General features: G+C 40.2%; 2 protein-coding genes across 4 annotated transcripts in view; one reads left to right on the top strand and one right to left on the bottom strand.

The window, feature by feature from the left end:
* Window positions 1–4949: 4949 nt before the first annotated feature.
* Window positions 4950–18877, top strand: part of PDE149 (integral membrane TerC family protein) — a 444133-nt gene continuing 430205 nt past the window's right edge. For 2 of the 3 annotated variants that reach the window (XM_089439373.1, XM_089439371.1), the window contains exon 1: window positions 4950–5104. The gene's annotated coding sequence lies outside the window, so the exon portion shown is untranslated. Of the gene's footprint in view, window positions 5105–5365; window positions 5538–18877 lie in introns of all 3 variants that reach the window. The other variant, XM_089439372.1, reaches the window with a different exon arrangement.
* On the bottom strand, window positions 7700–8647 carry LOC149149895 (uncharacterized). Its single transcript, XM_089442615.1, has 2 exons — window positions 7995–8647; window positions 7700–7892 (listed from the first exon to the last, which is right to left on the bottom strand). The coding sequence occupies exons 1-2, from the start codon at window positions 8645–8647 to the stop codon at window positions 7700–7702; spliced, it is 846 nt and encodes a 281-aa protein (XP_089298741.1).

Genomic DNA, 18877 nt, shown 5'->3' with positions numbered 1-18877 from the left:
AGCGCATAATCATTTGTGTGATGTACTTGTTGTCATGATTTGTCATGTTTTATTTGAGATCCCTTTGTCATCATGTTGATGGGATGCTCAGGTTGTCGCCATGTATGTTTGCATTGAGATCCCTTTCATGCCATGTCAGTGGGATGCTCATTATCATCATGCATGAGTGTGTATGTCACTCTGATAGGAGTCCTTTTGACTGAGAGTTCCTATAGCGGAACATCTCTTGGAGCCACTCCTGCGTGAGGGCATTTTCCTTGTATGATCGCGACATCATCTCTTATGTACATCATCACTATTGACAACACTTAATGTAGCGGCCTACACCATCTTGCCACCGGGGCCCTGAGACGTAGTCCCTCCTGGACGAACTCTGTTATCAACGACTTATGTTTTCATGTATTGATGATTGACATGTTCCTCTTCTTTACAACATACATATGTATTCACTTACGTTTTTAAAAAAATGCAATTTAACACATCACGAAAGTAAAAAGTCTTGGAAGGGTCCTTTGTCACACCCGAACTTGGATCAATTGGTAAACATTTACATCTAAAAAATAATATAGAACTGACTATGGGGAAGATGTTGTAGTGTTCATAAAAAGTTAAAAGTAATAAAAATAATAAAATTCAATTTGTTACATTGTAATTTTGTTTTTATTAATAAAATTTGGAATGATTTTTTAGATTAAAAAATCATAATATACATATTACATTAAAATATATAACATATAAGTAGCAACAATAAGTTAAGATCCATTTTACCTTATAAAATAGAATAATGATTTTGTAACCATATTTAAATGTAATTAATAAGCACATAAATTTTTAATACTTATAATAAACTTACAATATAACAACATGTTTAACCATGGATATTTACGTCCACTTTGTCATAGATATTATTAACTTGTAAATAAGTTTTGTTATAATACCAGGGCCAACACTCATCAATAGAACATGCTCAAAAACCATCTGTCATTTCACAATCAAAATATTTTATTTAAATTTAATTTTATAACATTTTTTTTTACTAAATCCAAAATAAAAACAATTATAATTACTTTTGAGATATATCTACACTTCTATCACACAAAAATATAAAAGATATAAATAGTAGCTATAGATTAAGATCCATTTTACCATATAAATTAAAATTATAATTTTATAACCATATTTAAATAAAAACCTAATACTTACAATATAACAAGATTTTTAACCATAGATATTCACCCCTAGTTTACCATGGATATTATAAACCATATTATAACATGAGCCAATACCATGTCTCATCAATACTACATGCCAAAAAATCATCTTTCATTTAAAAATCAAAATAATATTTACAATATAACAAGATTTTTAACGATAAATACTCATCCCATTTTACCATGGATATTATGGTTATAATTACTATGTACTGTATTACTAATTACTATGTACAATAAATATAAACAATTTGAAAATAACATTATATATTAATTACTATGTACCATAAACACATGGTTTGTAATTAAATTCAAAAATTCCATTTTCTCATTGGTGTAAAGTATTGAATAGACACCCCCCGATCGGGGTGCGAAAGGTACGATGCAGTAAAGGAAGGAGAGGTGGGACATAGGACATGGGGGGCAGAGGGGGGATCAGTCACCCAGCTGGCTCGAAGGGTAGAGGGAGAAGAGGACGACATGAGGCCACGAGAGCAGGTCAAGGGCAGTGGGGCAACAGGCAGTACAGGGCAGAGACAGATGTGGATGAGGGCCGAGGGGAGAGAAGGAGACCAAGTGTCAAGTGCGGTAGAGGGCAGGCAATGGCAGTTGGCAAGTGGAAATGTGGACGGAGCAAGCTCACGATAGGAGCAGTCGACGATAAGAGAGGAGTAATGAAGGGAAATAATGGAGATGTTAGGGAAACCCCATCCCGAGAAAATCAAACGAGGGAATGGGCAGTGGAAGGAGGACGAAGGCACGTGGAGAGTCCTTCAGGTGGCAGGCAGGGAAGATGGCCAGGAAAGCAAAAGGGTAAGACAGTAATGCTAGGAGGCATTTGCATGCAAAGCGATAAGTCAGGACGTGCTGCTGAAGGTGGTGGAAGTGGTGGGTTGGAGGACGTCGAGCTGCAACCGATTTTCATCTGCAAGAACTGGTATGTTCTCTCGACTCCCATTCTCGACTGTATGTAAAATATGTTTTTAGAAGAGGAATGCTGGTTAATGGAAATGATAACCCTGGAAGCGACCATTGTAGAGACCTTATGTTTCTCTTGGGGTTTTGGCCTGTTAACCTGGAGTGAATTCATCTAGAATTCCACCTGGGGAAGGGGGTTCGGGAACAATGGTATTGGTCTCAGGGTAGATAGGTCCCGCGGTATTGTGGCCCACTGGGACATCCTTTGGGGTTTCCACAATGGCGGTAGATACAAACCTATCGAACTGTTATGGTGGAGTATGTGGCCTGGGAAGGAAGGAGTCCTAATTAAGTGTCGAGGTTCAAACGCCTTCTTTGATCTAGCAGCAAGGCTGATTATTCTCCACCCTAAGCCGAGCCTAGACCTAGTCGAAGGCTGCGCGATCAAAGGCAGTAATTGGGGTAGCAATCGGGGTAGGGATATAGCACTGAGAAAATCCCTGTCCAGCCCCTCTGTCGGGACCCAGGGTAGGGCTACAATTACAATTATCCATTCTGAGAAGCATCCCCTCGTCAGTTGGGGTGGCGATACACAAGGGAGGGCGACAATTACAGTCGGGAGGAGATGTAGAGAAACCCCGTGGGCACTGGGTAACTGGGTTCTTCAAATTTCAATGGGAAACCACCGGAATGATGAGGAGGTTAGAAGCCTCCATTTCTCTTAGGAGGGAGGGTGGAATCTGGGAGTTAATGGGGGCTATTACAGTTCTCTAGGCCGGGAGCAATTGGAAAATGTCATGCCAGAGAAGCCCCACTCGGGAGGGGGGAAGCCTGTGTTTACTCTGTTTAAATTGATGTTGACTTACAAGGATATTTCCCTGGTTTCTATTATAGGTAATATAACAAGCAGAGGGCAGAGAATTTCAGAGGCTCAGAACTCAACCCGTGCTCCAACCCAGGAATAGGTGCGCCGTCCGGAAAAGGAGGAAGTAAGTCGGAAGGAGGTTAGGATGGCAAAGGAAGGTAACCAATCAGGAAAGAGAGGAAACAGAGGAATGGGCAAGGCCAGAAAAAAGACGAAAGGATTGGAAGCGACTTCCAGCAGAGGACCAAGTAAAAGAGGAAGGAAGACTGGGAAGGAGAGTATGCAGAACCTGATCAATGCATACGTGGTAGGAACACCGTCGGAGGTGAAAGCAATAATATCCGAATGGGAGAGAGAGCTAAACGACAACATATCAGATCAAGAGATTGAGGCAGAGGAATGGGAAACAATGGTTAAAGACCTCGGGAATACCAGAGGACGTCAAACGTTGTTCCGCCAAACAATTCAATAGTACTGGGTCATGAAGAACATCTTGGCCTGCGCAATGACAACCTATAAGGAAAGAGAGGAACCGGAGGATGCTAGACCAGCCGAGCCAAGCATGAAGGATCTACAAAGGGAGATCCAATCTGTCCAAATGAAACTGTACCACAACAACCTCATGGTGAATAGGATTGAACATAGCATTCAGGATATGAAGAGAAGCGAAATCCCAGGTTCTAGCGCGAAAGCCCCAGCCCTGATGGACTCATTAGATGAATGAAGCAAGTCTTTAAGTAGAATTTTGTTTATATGACGATTAACATTTACTGTTTTAATATGAATTTTATAGTAGATAAAGTTGCCAATGTAGCTTGGATGGTAAGGAAGACTCTGTTTAAATTTTGGACAGCATTCGATGCAGACAGGTGGCCAACAGACCTGGTTTCCTGCGGGTAGGTTGAGGCCACCTACAATTTTTGTTAAAGATATACTTATTTTGAGGAAATATTAATAGAAAAAGGAACTACCAAGCTTACACACAAAAAAAGTATTGAATATACAATTTTTACAAAAAAATGTAGAAATAACATGTTTACAATTTGTACAACTCTCATTATATCAATATATACTCTAATGACATGACATGTGTACTATAATATGTGCATTATATAAAAAAATGGCCATCATTCAATATTAAATAAATAATTATTAACTTGTTATCAATCTCTTCAATGCCAATTATATATATATATAAAACCTTTATCTACCAAAAAAATGTTTAATTATATTAAAAAATTAATAAAAAAGATTAAACAAATATTCATATAATTCATTTTACAATTTTATTATTGTTTGGAGTACATACAACACATCATGACATTAAATATTTTATTAAGAACGTTAGCTATGTGACCTTGTTAACCATACCATGGCTCATAAATACTATATGCCAAAAAACCATCATATATATATAATTTAATTTTATTACATTTTGACCATATAAAATTACATAAAAATAAAAATGAAAATAAAACATACAATTATTAATTAAAACATTTCGACTTAGTAAAATCACATGAAAATAAATATTAACTAATAAAATAAAAATTAATAATTAAACCAGTAAATTAAATCTCTCAAAATGCAATTTTTTTGAATTTTACCCAAAAAGAAAAAGAAGAAGAAGAAAAGATTCTCCTCTAAAAATTTGATATCTTAACTTCAAATTAAAAATTAAAATAAATTTAAACTAATATTTATCATCTCACTTAAAAAATAATATATAGATATTATTCTACTTACCCAAAATCCCTAGCAAAAACATATAACTTGGCTTCAAGAGAAGAGATCAAAAGATTTATTCTCTTCATGCTTTGAAATTATTTAATACCACTGCTCTCTCCTTATGAGCGCAATGACATGGCTTGATGGGAAGTTTGTTACTGATTGTTCATGTCCACTCGTGTCTATTGCATAAATACGTGGCATCCACGTGTCAGAAGTATCGTACCATCATATCCAAACTCGGAGGCAGTTCATTGGCCGATTCCCCGTCTCCATTTAATTCTCCTCCTATTTCGTTCACATCTTCATTTGGACGAGAGCGGAGCTCAGGTCGGCACAGCAAGGTAGATTAAACAGGGCAGGGACATTCATTTCACATACGGTATGAATGCAATTTTATCTCCAGAGATTCAAATTTATGGTGTTTTTGGTTGCTATCTTTGTTGCTAGGATCTGCATTTCTTTTCACAATTCGCACAAATTTCTTTTCTGATACTTGTGGGCAGCCAGCGAGGTTACCAAATCAATGTAAAAAAACAGTGAGATGATTTCTCCGAGAATTTTTGAGAGATTTTCTTCCCTATCAATCAACCTTAATGTTAAAACTTGAAAATAATATAGTGTTGGTTGGGCTATGGTTCAGCTGTAAACCGGTGGGAGTTTTCCTCAAGTGGCCCAGCTAGTTTGGCGTTTCGGTGCTTGCACTCTCTCAACTACATGCAAGTCCCCATAGTGACATATCTCAGGAGATTGATCTCTCTCAGGCCAAAACATGGGGAGCTTCCGAAAATAAATTTCAAAAGAATGCCGGACTGGTGAAAGTTACTCTTCTTCATCTTCTATGGTTTCTCATATCTTTGCTCTCATCTATTTGCAAAATTATGAAACCCACCTAGAGAGGAAATATTCTGCCTTGGTTCCAATATAGCTTGCAGCTATTTGGATGAGTCGGAGCACAGCCAGAGTGGAACCCTAGTGGATGGCTTAATACCCTGTACACTTCACCAGTGAACCAAGGTTCCAATGGCGAAAGAAAAAGAGCTACGACTTTGAATCGTAATTGATTCTGAACACTGAATGCAAGGGCTGCTATTTAAATGCAATGAATTGGGATTCTTTCGGAGTTTCAGGGGGTCCTAGATTTTGACATGTCCTGAGATTTCGCATCTTGTTTTGGCCACCAAATTATTATCTCTCTACTGACAGTCACAAACTCATGGGGCACACGTTCGAGAATCAATTATTATATTTGTTACATCCTTCCTTTATGGCTACTCGTATTGTCCAGGTGCTTGAAATGAGGATCACGAGCCATTTTGTTCCTAATTTTAAAGTATTTAAAGGCGGGGGAGGGGGTTAAATATCTCCCATGTGCATTTGGTCCCTCGATTTGCACGCTAATTGATTCCATTTTATGTCCATTCATCCCTATTTTGACACTGTTACTTATCCCTATTTTGTTCCTAGTTTTAAGTATTTAAAGGTGGGGGAGGGGGTTAAATATCTCCCATGTGCATTTAGTCCCTCCATTTGCATGCTAATTGATTCCATTTTATGTCCATTCATCCCTATTTTGACACTGTTACTTATCCACTGCTCATCCTAAATCCTATCATTATCAGCGGAGTACATCATTCTGTTTGCTTCATGTAGTATCATCGACCACAATTTCATCTATCAGAAATGGAGGCTCACCGTGCTTCACCTGATGAGGTCAATCTTCTTTGGTGCATTTTATACATTTGCAGTATGGGTTTTAACTTTTGTAAAAGGGATCCTTTACCATATATTAACCCATTATTTCTAAGCCCATTAATGAGGGGCCTAGTTATATTCATGACTTTGATAAACCCGTTGAAGATGCTAAAGTTCCACTAATGCAAGATCTTTTTTGTTTTTCTGTTATCTATTAATATAACAATAGATGTGCATTGCTTTTTATACAGAAAACAGGCCGGTTTAGTACAAAAATTGCCCACCACCAAAACACAACCACCGGAGCATGCAACAATTCATACATATTAAAATTTCAGTACACGATAAACAGATTAGCACTTAGAAAATGAAAACTTAACTACTAGGAAACTGAAAAGATTAAATTCCTATCAAAACAGTAGAATATGAATACTAGATCTGCACACACTGAAAATGAAAACACTAGCAACAAGTACAAATCTGAGTTGTCGATTTTATCTGCTTCTATTAACTCAAAAAGAAGAATTACAATGCAATATCTCAAACCCTTAACTCGCTCAATCAATTAATGATTAATAATCCTACCCTGCTTTTCTTTAAATGTGAAGAATAGGCTAGGGAATATACCAATGTTCCACTGAGACTCCAGTGCGGGGAGACGCGGGTGCGGGGAGACGCACAGGGGGGACGTGTGGGAGTACCCTCAAATTTTAGGGAAATTTTGGGGGTGCGGGGAGACGTCGAGGTATATATATATATATATATATATATTTCAAGTTCATATTCATTGTTCACTATTCAATAATGAAAACATAAAATTATTAAATAAACAATTGAATCATTGATCCATCCTCATCATTCATTTTGATACATACATCATTCATATGACATACTCAAGTCTCATTATTGAATTATTCATACATACCATAGATTCGAAAAAAAATTAAAAATCAATAATGAAATATTCAAATACATTGATTCATATCATTCATCATTCTACAATCTACATTGATTTAAAAATTAAATTCATCATTCATCATTCTAGAATCTAAATTGAAAGCAAAACATACTAGTATATTTTCAAAGTTTGAACACTAAATTTATATAACTCAAAGTTTCAAACTCAAAAATAGTTAAGAGTGAAGAGTCAAGTCATCAATATCTAGTGTCACAACTCAAAAGTTAAAACTGAAAAGTAAAAATGGATAATGAGCACTGAAAATAAAATGATAAATCAGCATCAAGGACTCAATCTCAATGATTGGTCCTCTACATCCATCTGCTACATGAAGTCATTAGGACCATCAATGGGAATGTCAGTATCTGAGTCAGAGTCACTCTCTTGAGTAACCAACGAAACTCCAACCAAACCATGTCGCAGCTCATCTGGTCCATCCTTCTCATCTATCTGTGCACTATCCTCTGGATCCACATCCCATGGTGTTGTCGGTCCCTTCCGATATTCTGGTGTCTTCCTATGTGCAAGACATAGAGAACTGTGGACTGCAACTAGCTTCTCTGCTGTCCTAGAGGAAAGTCTTTTCCTCTTGATAGAGTGGATGAAGCTATATGTGGACCAATTCCTCTCTGCTGCAGAGGAACTAGCAATTTGAGACAATAAGCGAATAACAAGTTGTTGGATCTCTGTAGTGTCATCCCCATGCATGGTCCACCAACCAATGGGGTTAGTTTGGCCTAAATCATTGCGATCTTCCCTTGCATCATGCTTGTTGAAGGGACCACTGAGACTTGCAAATTGCATCCACTGTCTCCTAATTGTTCTCCCTTCTTCTGAACTATACATCTTTGTAATGGCAGCTCGAAATCCCTTTTTGACCTCTGGATCTTCAATGGGAAGAATTCTACCAGTCCTTGCCACATACCATTTTGGGTTGAGTGCATATGCTGCCATGTGCAAAGGTGTATTCATTCGATCCCACCTACGCTGTATAATGGGTCGAATTTGGGTCGTATAGAACTCTAAGGAAGGATCTTTCTCACGAATGGCCACCCTTACTTGATCCAACATACTATCAAAAGTCTCATATATTTCTCCAAGAGTAGGAGAATCTGTGTCAGTGTAGCGAATGACCTCAACTACAAGACGTAAAAGTGACACCAAATAACCACAATTTGTCCACCAACCATTATCCAATATTTGAATCCTGATTTTCTTTCCTTCCTCTGTCTTGGATTTTGCCGATTTGTTCCAATCTGGAGTCACAACCATGGCCTACAATGCTGACTGCACCTCCAACATCCTCTCTAATAAAAGAAAATAACTAGCATATCTGGTATCAGTAGGCTTGAGGAATTCCTTCCTCGCATGAGACCTGTACATGGCTAAAGAGGTATGGTGATTGCAAATAAACATCTGCACATTTCTTGCAGCTGTCACCAAGTTAGATACCCACTCAATTTTGCCAATGTCTTTCAATGCATTATTGAGCGCATGCACACAACAAGGGGTCCAAAAAATATGCCTGTATTTACTTTGAATCATTAATCCTGCTGATCTACACACTATTGCTGCATCTGTTACAACCTGTACAACATATGCACACAACAAGGGGTCCAAAAAATATGCCTGTATTTACTTTGAATCATTAATCCTGCTGATCTACACACTGTTGCTGCATTTGTCACAACCTGTACAACATTTGTAGATCCAACCTCCTCTATAGCATCACGAAGAAGCTCAAATTAGAAAGCTGCATCTTTGCGCTTTCCAGAACAATCAATAGTTCTAAGAAAGAAAGGCCCCTCTCGGCAAGTAACTATGATGTTGATAAGTGGACGTTTGACAATGTCTATCCACCCATCCATAACAATAGAACGACCTTCCCTCACTCATGTTTGCCTCAAATTTTCCTTTTGCACATTAATATTGGCCATTTGCCTTTTTAATATCACTGTCCTCAACTTATGTTCACCTGGGGGCACATATGAGGGTCCTGCTGCTGCAATTGCCTTGACTATCTCCTTGTAGTAAGGAGAACGACTAACATGGAAAGGAATGCCATTGGAAAAAAGAAAATTTCCAATGGCATCATTTGTATCATTATGGTTCAACTTACCATACATCCCTGTAAGAGTTGGTCCCACTACACAAGAACGAGAACCCTTAGTCCCAACAGGAGATGGTGGAGGCATATTTTTCATTTGTTTTAATTTTCTTTTGGAGCTTGTGGCTTCATCAATATTTTGGTGAGCTTGGGCCATGACATTTTTACTTGAGAAGTTGCCATTTGCATCCTCAAGAGCTCTGATTTTTGCAATAAGGTTAATTTTGTACATATATGAACCCCTTTGCCACCTACACCCAAAAGATGCATCTTGATCCGACTATAACTCCCAACCCAAGAATGACCACAAACATTGCATTTCCAATGGCGTGTCCCACCTCTTTGTTTTCCTGGTTTTGGTTGAGTTGAAGAGTCAGCGATTTTGGTAACATATAACAAAAGAGGTTTGCTTGGATTAAATGTCCCTTTTGCATATTCTGCCAATGACTTTGACGGGGTTGCAGTTGCACTGGGAGAAACACTAGCTGCACTGCTGCCATGGGTTTCATTCATTGTTGATGGGATTTCAGATCCAAGAGGACTTTCTGTTTGAAGATCATAATCACTATCACTGTCAGTGTCACTGTGGCTGCTCATGCTGTTGTAATCAGCCATTTTACACTTGCAGCTTGCTGTGTTTTAATTTATTTTGCAATTTTTTTTGTTTTTCTGCCCTGTAGGAAGGGTTTTAAAAAAAAAATTCTCATCATGTAAATTAAAATTTACAATGCAAATCTACTAGAATTAAATTTAAATTATTAAAATTTAAAAACTGAAACATAAAAAAATTAAATTACAGTGATTATGTTTTCATTAAATTTAAAAATTATTAAAATTTAAAAAATTTAAAACATTACAAAATAGAATTAAAAAAAAATAAAAATAAAAATAAAAATTACAGCACTGTTTGCTGTTCGCTGTTACAGCAAAAATTCTTTTTAAAAAACAAAATTTAAAAACTACGGCGTTATTCGCTATTCAAACTTCAATGTTTAGCAAAAAAAATATTTTTTTAAAAACAAGCAATGTTCATTGTTTACCTAGAGGTCGATGGCGCAGGCACAGGTCAACGACAAAATGAAAATTTCAGTGAGGAGGTTGAAAGGCCATAGCGTCACGGCACATGGGTCGACGACGATGGCAGTGTGGCACAATGCACACGCTGGAAGTCGACGACACGCAGGTCGACGACAATGGGCTCAAGTTGCGGGTTGGAGCAGACGCTGAACACTGGGACAAATGGCGTCCACTCTCGACCGAGCGGTCTCGGCGGCGACAGGAGGATGGCTGGGCGGCGACAGGAGGATGGCTGGGCGGCGGCTCAGCTCAGCGTATTCAGCGAGTTCCGTTGAAATGAAAATGAGTGTTTCATTTAAGTTTTAACTTTCATTTTATTCAACCTAGGTTTTAGACTTTTAGTTATTTAATATTTTTTTGTTCTATTTAGTTTTAATTAATTAATTTTTAATTGTTTTGATTTTTGATTTTTTAATCTGGGTCTTGACTCTAATTAGACAAATTTAAAGGGGGAAGCGCAGAAGCACCCTTTTTGAAGGGGGACGCCCAGACACACCCTTTTTGGGGAGTCTAGACTACCACACTGAAGGGGGATGCCCAGACACACCCTTTTTGGGGAGTCTAGACTACCACACTGAAGGGGGATGCCCAGACACACCCTTTTTGGGGAGTCTAGACTCCCACACTAGGAAAGCGCACCCCCTTGCGTCTCCCCGAGACTCCCCAAAAAGGGTGTGTGGGGAAACGCACCCCCAAGAGACTTCCCCGTCTCGGGTGCGAGGGGTGCTAGGGGTGCATGCACCCGACCCTGGGGGACGCGTCCTCGTGGAACACTGGAAAATACAAGAATAGCCCTTCCCTGTGGGCATCCAGGTTTAGGAAAAGCAATCTTAAAAATAGTTTAGAGAAGTATACCTAGGCATGCATGGACTAGTGTGCTTAGCCTAATATTAGAATTGCAGCTAACTACAACTACAAAGCACACTTCTAATTTTGAAACAACACACTAAAATAGCGAATCTGTTGAAGATAATCCACTTCTAAAATTAACACATGCATGCACTCTTGAGTCAAATCTTAGTCCAGAAGATTGCTGTGCCTCTCCAAAAGGCTTAATTCTCCTGCACCGACAGTTATGGTTTTGTTGGATAATAATTGCTGGGAAACACAAGTAAAATTCTAAAACTCGCTTTTTGCATGGATAATGTTCTCTACCAAGCCCAATCTCCCCCTCAACATCTTAAATTTCCCCTTTGTCAGGGCCTTCATCAAAATGTACAGTCTGTGAATCTGAAGGAGCATGCCGAAGGAGCACTGTGCCCATCTGAACTTTGTCACTGATGAAATGGCACCAAATGTCGATGTGCTTGGAGCAATCATTAAACACTGGTTTCTTATTGAGTACTTTGCAATTTTGAGGTCACAATACACAATTGTAGGTTCCAACATCTGAGTGGTCAACTTTGCTATCAAGTTTCAACTTGTGAAGCCAAATGGCCTCACAACTAGCACAACTGGTTTCCTTGTACGCTGCCTTTGCTGAAATGTGTGCAATTGTTCCCTGCTTCTTGCTACTGGACAAGGATATCATACCCAACCCCTCTTGAAATCATAAGAAGACAAAAGAGAGTTTATCTACAGTGATCTCTTCAACTAACTGTAGTCCAATCATCAAATGGACACATTTATAACAACCTTTACTATAGATCACAAGAAAAATGTTCACATAGCATATCTTTGTCAATGAATATTCAACCAGTTCCACACAAATAGAGTGAAATACCATAAGTAGCGCACATTGTTTAGAGGTTCCCTTTGGCAAATAGCACATGAATGAGCTGATACAAATGAGGAGTGTATCTTTGTATTTACACACATCCTTTAGGGTTAGGGCGCTAGCCCCAAGAGGGTGACTTGGTGTCTCGATAGGGTCCTTAACTTATCAAAGAGCAGCACCGATTGATTTTGAGATTGAAAGATTTATTGATTGATTGGATTGATGAGGAGTAGGAGCCCTGAAGGCATGGATTAGTTACTCGAGCTACCTTCCCGAGCTACCTTCCCTCCCTCCCATCGATAACTTGATTGTTTGTTGTTGCCTTCCTCCCTGCTGGCCATCCTAGCCCCAAGAGGGTGACTTGGTTGACCTAGTCAAATATAGAGAATAATAAATGGGCTCCATAAAGTTATAATCTATAAAATGGATTGACATGTGGCCTCAAGTGAAGACTAACCACATGATCTCAACACCCACCCAATATGAGTAGGTAGCCATGGAGAGAAGACGTTATAGTACATCACATTTCACCCCTTTAATGTACGCTCACTTATTCTGCTACGTGTTTGAAGACGAATGACAATGGGCTTTGGAAGAGATTTGGTGAAGATATTGACAAGCTGGTTTGAGGAAGGAACAAAGACTGGCACAAATTGTCCTTGAGCATGGAGATGACAAATGTAATGCTATTGAAATTTGAGAGCATATGATAGTGGATCTAAGGTGAAATCTTCAATAAATATTAAACACTAATCTAGTACAACAGAAAAGTATTACAACACTTCAACAATGATCAGATCAGAGAAGAACCCATACCATGTGCTCAAGAGACAAATCCAACACAAGAAACATTATCATTGTCCAAACCAATGCTACAAACATTGGCATCAAGATAAAATCGCCAAGGGTCAGGAAAACTAAAAAATCATAAAAATTGAGAAAATATCAGTAAAATTCAGTAAACATTGGCTAGGCCAAAAAATTGTGATTTCACGATTTTTTCGTGATAGATAAAATTGGGATGTTTGCAACATTGGTCCAAACATAAGTGCTCAAGAGATGAGTGATATAGCTGAGATTTCCTTTTATCAATAAATAATTTGAGTGAACAATATACAAATGAGTATTCCTCAATTAGGGTTTAGGGCAAAGTGCCAAGGGGGTCACTAGGTTGACCTAGCCAAATATAAATAAATACAATAAGATGGGTTAGTGACCCAATGTACGCTCAATAAAGCCACCAATACCTCAAATAGAGGGTTGGCATGCGGTGTCAAGTGAGGATTAGTGAGAATATCAACACCCTTAAGTTGAATGAGGGACCATAATGCATTGCATCCACATTCAACACAATAGATCATTATGGTACCCTTCTTAACATTGATTTGGGGATCACCAACAGTCATAAAGCTCGCAAAGAGACCTTATGATTAACATTGGGATTGATCATGCTAAATAAGGTCTTTGGTAGAGCAAATTGGTATTTGTTTGGGAGTGGTAGGTCAACTGAAATAAGGGCTCGAGATGGGTGACTTTGATCATTGTGTGGAAGGACTTGCAAGAAAGTTAGTGATGTTGGTGAGAATAGCAACAATCCAGTTAGGCAGAGACAAAAACATTGAATTGGTAGAATCATCATCATCCATCAACTATGCATCACAATGGAAAGTGTCATCACTAGTTTGAACATCACCAAATGGAGAAGCATCAATACACTGCACATTCAAGTGTTGAATGGTGTTGTTATTAATGCCAACATTGATTCTTGAATGCTCTTAATATTTGTTTGGATTGCAGTGATTCAAGCTCCAAATCTCTAGAAGCCCTAGAAAACCCTAGAAGCCCCACACTTGTTGAAGTTTTTAAGGAAGAAGATTAGTGAGTTTGCTCTTAAAATCATCATCATTGGATGCTCCTTGTCATGCTGATTCCAACGGTATATGGCATGCCTTATGGCTCCTCACAGTTTGCAAAATATGCTCTTCGAAGCCCCACCTAGTGGTCAAAATCCCCAAAAGGAGATGATGTGGTAGTTTGTTATTATTTGACTGTTGAAATTTGGTACCGGAGGACAGGTGGTTCCCTTAGGCTTTGATCTTTGGCCTAGGGAAAAGTGTCCAAAAGAATTTAATTTTTCTCCTAAAGTGACTTTATAATTTTATAAAGTTAAATCTAATTTAAAAGTGACTTTAAGTGATAAAGTTATTAAGTCTAATTTTAAAGTGACTTTTATAAAGTCAATGAAAAATTAGAAAGGAAAAGTGACTTTGGAAATAAATGACTAAGTGGGTCTTTATTAAAGTGGGGTGAATTAAAAAATAGAAAGTGAGATTTAAATGAGCATTTAATCTCAACCATTGATCTAAATCTATTTCAGCCATTGGATTTAGAGATCACCCAAAAGTCACTTGGATCACCCAAAAGTCACTTGGAGTTATATTAAAGGAGGAAAAGGAGGAAAAGGTCATTCATTCTTTCATGAGCAGATTGGGAGAAGGAGAGCAAGAGAGCAAGAGAGATTTCTGAGCAGGAAGGAGAAGGAGACATCAGCTTGGCACACATTCCAATGCAGCAGTTGAGCAGATTTGTACAGCTGATTCAGCACATAGTGAAAGGCAGATTTTTGCACAAAAATCGAGGAGCAGTTTGCTGATTTTTCTGCACACAAAACGGAGGTCGTACAGCATTTATTGCTGTCCTGTTTGCTGTAATTTCCAGATTGCTGTGAGGCACGGGAAAGGAGATAAGTTGTAAATTTGCTTGCTGATTTTTTGCTGAATAATTCTCACTGTAAAAAGACAATTTTCAGAAATAAAGAAGAGCTCTCAAACTGGTTTTCCCCAAGAGTTGTAGGGGGTTTTTCCAGGGTCAAGTTGACCAAAAATATTAGTGTTTTAATGTGTTTTAATGGCTGTTTTTAATTGCTGATTTTTAATTCTACAATTTCCAGCATTCTGAAAAATTTCCAGAATTTGTGTTTTCAGCAATATTTATTTTTTTCAGTCTGTTAAATGTATGGTTATGGGAATGGGCATTTAACTACATGGGAGAAATAAGGAGAAACTGAAAACCGGGGTGGGAAAACAGAAATTTTTACATGGTATCAGAGCTTGAGTGCTGAAGGGCAGTTTGGGACAGCAAAAGGAAAAATTACAGTTGTTGATTTTTCACTCAGAAAATTCCAGCAAGCTGATTTTTTCATAAACAACAGTTTTATCTTTACTACAGCAGTGCTATTTTTCAGTTTTAGGACAGCAGGATGTCATTGGGATTGAGGGTGGAGGATAGGTTGGATGGGCATACAAATTACAGTGTTTGGAAGGAGAGAATGCAGAGTATCTTTGAGGAGGCAGAAGTCTGGGATATCATGGTGCATACCGCACAGAACCCTGTTGTTGTGCCCACTGATGTTACTCAGTTGGCTGAGTATAAAAAGAAGAACAATAAGGGTAAGAGACTGATTCTAGACGGAATCAAAGACCATTGCATTCCTCATGTGAGAGGAAAGAGCAATGCCCATGAGATGTGGACAGCATTGTCCAATCTCTACCAGAGTACCAATGAGAACCGGAAGATGGTCCTGAAGGAGAAGTTGAAGAACATTAAGATGGGTAATGATAGTGCAGCTGGATATCTCACAAAGATTACCAATGTGAGAGATGAGTTGGCAGCGATTGGAGAGGCCATTCATCCACTGAGTTGGTGCGTATTGCAGTGAATGGCCTCCCCCGTTCATGGTTGAACTTTGCTGATGGGGTTTGTGCACGTGAGACCCTTCCCACATGGGAGAGGTTTTGGGATGATTGCATTCAGACAGAGATCAGGAAAGGACAGCTTGGGGCAGCCAAGCCAGTTGAGCAGGATGAGGATGTAGCATTGGTGGCAGGAGGCAAGAAAGGCAAAGGGAAGAAGCAGGTTTCCACAAGCAGTGGTGGGGGCAAAGGCAAAGGTAAAGGTAAACTGGGGAACACACAGAAGGACTATTCCAAGGTGAAGTGTTGGAATTGTCAAAAGATGGGACACTATGCAGTTGTGTGTCCGGAGAAGAAGAAGAAGAAGGGAAAGAACCAGGACGTGGCAGCTTCAGCTGAGATTGAGGACTTTGCAGGTCGTTTTGACCAGGAGTTTGCGTTCACTACATGTGAGTCCTCTAGTGCAGGATCACCTGCCACACAGGTTCAGAGGGAGCATGCTTTTCCCTCGATTAGCGGAGCATCTACAGGTATTTGGTATGTGGACAGTGGGGCTTCACGTCACATGACAGGAGTCCGTGAGTACTTCTCAGAGCTTTTAGAGAGTGGCACTGATATTGAGGTAGTACTCGGTGATGACAGAGTTGTTAGAGCAGTCGGGGTGGGGACAGTGACATTTCAGAGGGAGTCCAAACCTCCCTTGAAGGTGTCAGAGGTTCTTTATGTGCCAGGGATGAGGAAGAACCTCATATCCGTCTCAGCTTTGGAGGACAGAGGATATGACGTACTGTTCAGGGGAGGACAGGTGTTGATGTATCCCAGGGACACTCCAGCTGATTCAGCTAGAGTGATAGGTGTACGCCATGCAAAGGTGTACAAGTTTGCATTTCAGCCCCTTTTGGCATTGAGCAGTAGTACCGACAGCAGAGCTAGCAGTTCTGAGCTGTGTGAGATTTGGCACCGTAGGATGGGACATATGTATCATGGAGCCTTGAGGACATTGCGGGAGATCACTACAGGTGTGCCAGATTTCAGTACTGATCACTTTGATACTTGCAGAGGTTGTGCGATGGGCAAATTTGCCAAATCCCCTTTTCCCAGCAGTGACAACAGAGCGACGGGGATACTTGATTTGATTCATTCCGATGTGAGCGGTCGGATGTCTCATGTTTCCTTGAGTGGATATGAGTACTATGTTTTATTCATTGATGATCACTCCAGGAGGACCTGGATTTATTTTTTGAAGACCAAGAGTGAGGTCTTCAAGCGGTTTCAGGAGTTCAGAGCTCTTGTGGAGACTCAGACAGGTCGAAAGATCAAGTCCCTGAGGTCGGACAATGGAGGAGAGTACACCCTTGGAGAGTTTGTTGATTATTGTGTGGAGGCAGGCATTAGGAGGGAGTTCACTGTTCCTTACAACCCCCAGCAGAACGGAGTTGCAGAGAGGAAGAACAGATCCATCATAGAGGCTGCCAAAGCCATGATACATGATCAGGGGTTGCCATTGTTCTTGTGGGCAGAGGCCTGCAACACAGCTCTTTACTTGCAGAACAGGAGTCCGCATCGTGCCTTGGGGCACATGACTCCGGAGGAGGCTTTCTCTGGGAAGAAGCCTGATCTTGGTGATCTTCATATCTTTGGATGCATTACATACTCCTATATACCCAAGGAGGAGAGGACCAAACTAGAGCCCACCGCAGAGAAGGGTATCTTTGTGGGCTACAGTGAGACCTCAAAGGCCTTTCGGATTTACATTCCTGCACAGAGGAGAGTTGTTGTCAGACGGGATGTGAAGTTCGAGGAGGACAGGGCCTTTAGGAGGTCACGGGAGTTAGAGTATCTGGATCAGCCAGACCCTCAGCAACAGTTGAGTCAGTCGTAGGGATACAGTGGGCAGGGATCAGGAGGATCCGGAGGTACATCTATGAGGATGTCAGGTTCGTCAGTGAGCAGTGGCTCATCGAGCCAGAGGGGTGGTGCTCCGGGCAGCATGCAGAGCAGTTCACAGAGCAGTTCACTAGGGAGTCCACTGATGGACAGTTCACACGGTACCTCAGCTTCTACAGGTTCAGGTGCAGGCAGGAGGACAGCAGACAGACAGTCAGGAGTTCAGGCTACTGATGATGATGAGGAGGAGGAGTTTCATTCTCCGGTGGAAGAAGTGCGCTCAGGGAAGAGGAAGCCCAAGTGGCTTCAGGACACCTTGAGAGATGCCACATCTGTTGCTGAGCCGAAGAGGCCGGTCAGAGAGAGTAGACCACCTGAGAGGTTTTGTAGTTATATGGCGATGGTTACCAGCATCCTTGACTCTGAGCCTTCTAGCTATGAGGAGGCAGCTAGCCAGCAGGTCTGGAGAGAGGCCATGCAGGAGGAGTATTCTTCTATCATGAAGAATGATGTTTGGGAGGTGGTGCCGAGGCCTGAGGGCAAATCCGTGGTTACTTCCAGATGGCTTTACAAGGTAAAGCATGCTGCAGATGGCAGCATTGAGAAATTCAAAGCGAGGTTTGTGGCTAGAGGGTTCTCCCAGGTAGAGGGAGTTGATTATGAGGAGACCTTCGCTCCTGTGGCTCGATATACTTCGATCCGCTCCATTATATCGATAACAGCAGAGATGGGTTGGAAGATCCACCAGATGGATGTGAAGACCGCATTTCTCAATGGCTTCATACAGGAGGAGGTGTACATTGAGCAGCCACAGGGCTTTGAGGTGCATGGGAAGGAGTCCCATGTGTGCAGATTGAAGAAGGCCCTTTATGGCCTGAAGCAAGCTCCCAGAGCTTGGTACTCCAGGATAGATGCATACTTGCAGGGGATGGGTTTCACAAAGAGTGAGGCAGATCCGAACCTTTACTTTATTGTGATTGGTGAGGAGCCTCTCATTCTGGTGCTGTATGTGGATGACTTGA

The sequence above is a fragment of the Pinus tabuliformis genome, chromosome 9, assembly GCF_031772625.1.
Source record: "Pinus tabuliformis cultivar Carrire ecotype Pingquan chromosome 9, CPIR1, whole genome shotgun sequence".
Classification (NCBI taxonomy): Eukaryota; Viridiplantae; Streptophyta; class Pinopsida; order Pinales; family Pinaceae; genus Pinus; species Pinus tabuliformis.
The sequence above is the reverse complement of the archived record's forward strand: the minus strand, read 5'-3'. Positions and strand labels throughout refer to the sequence as shown.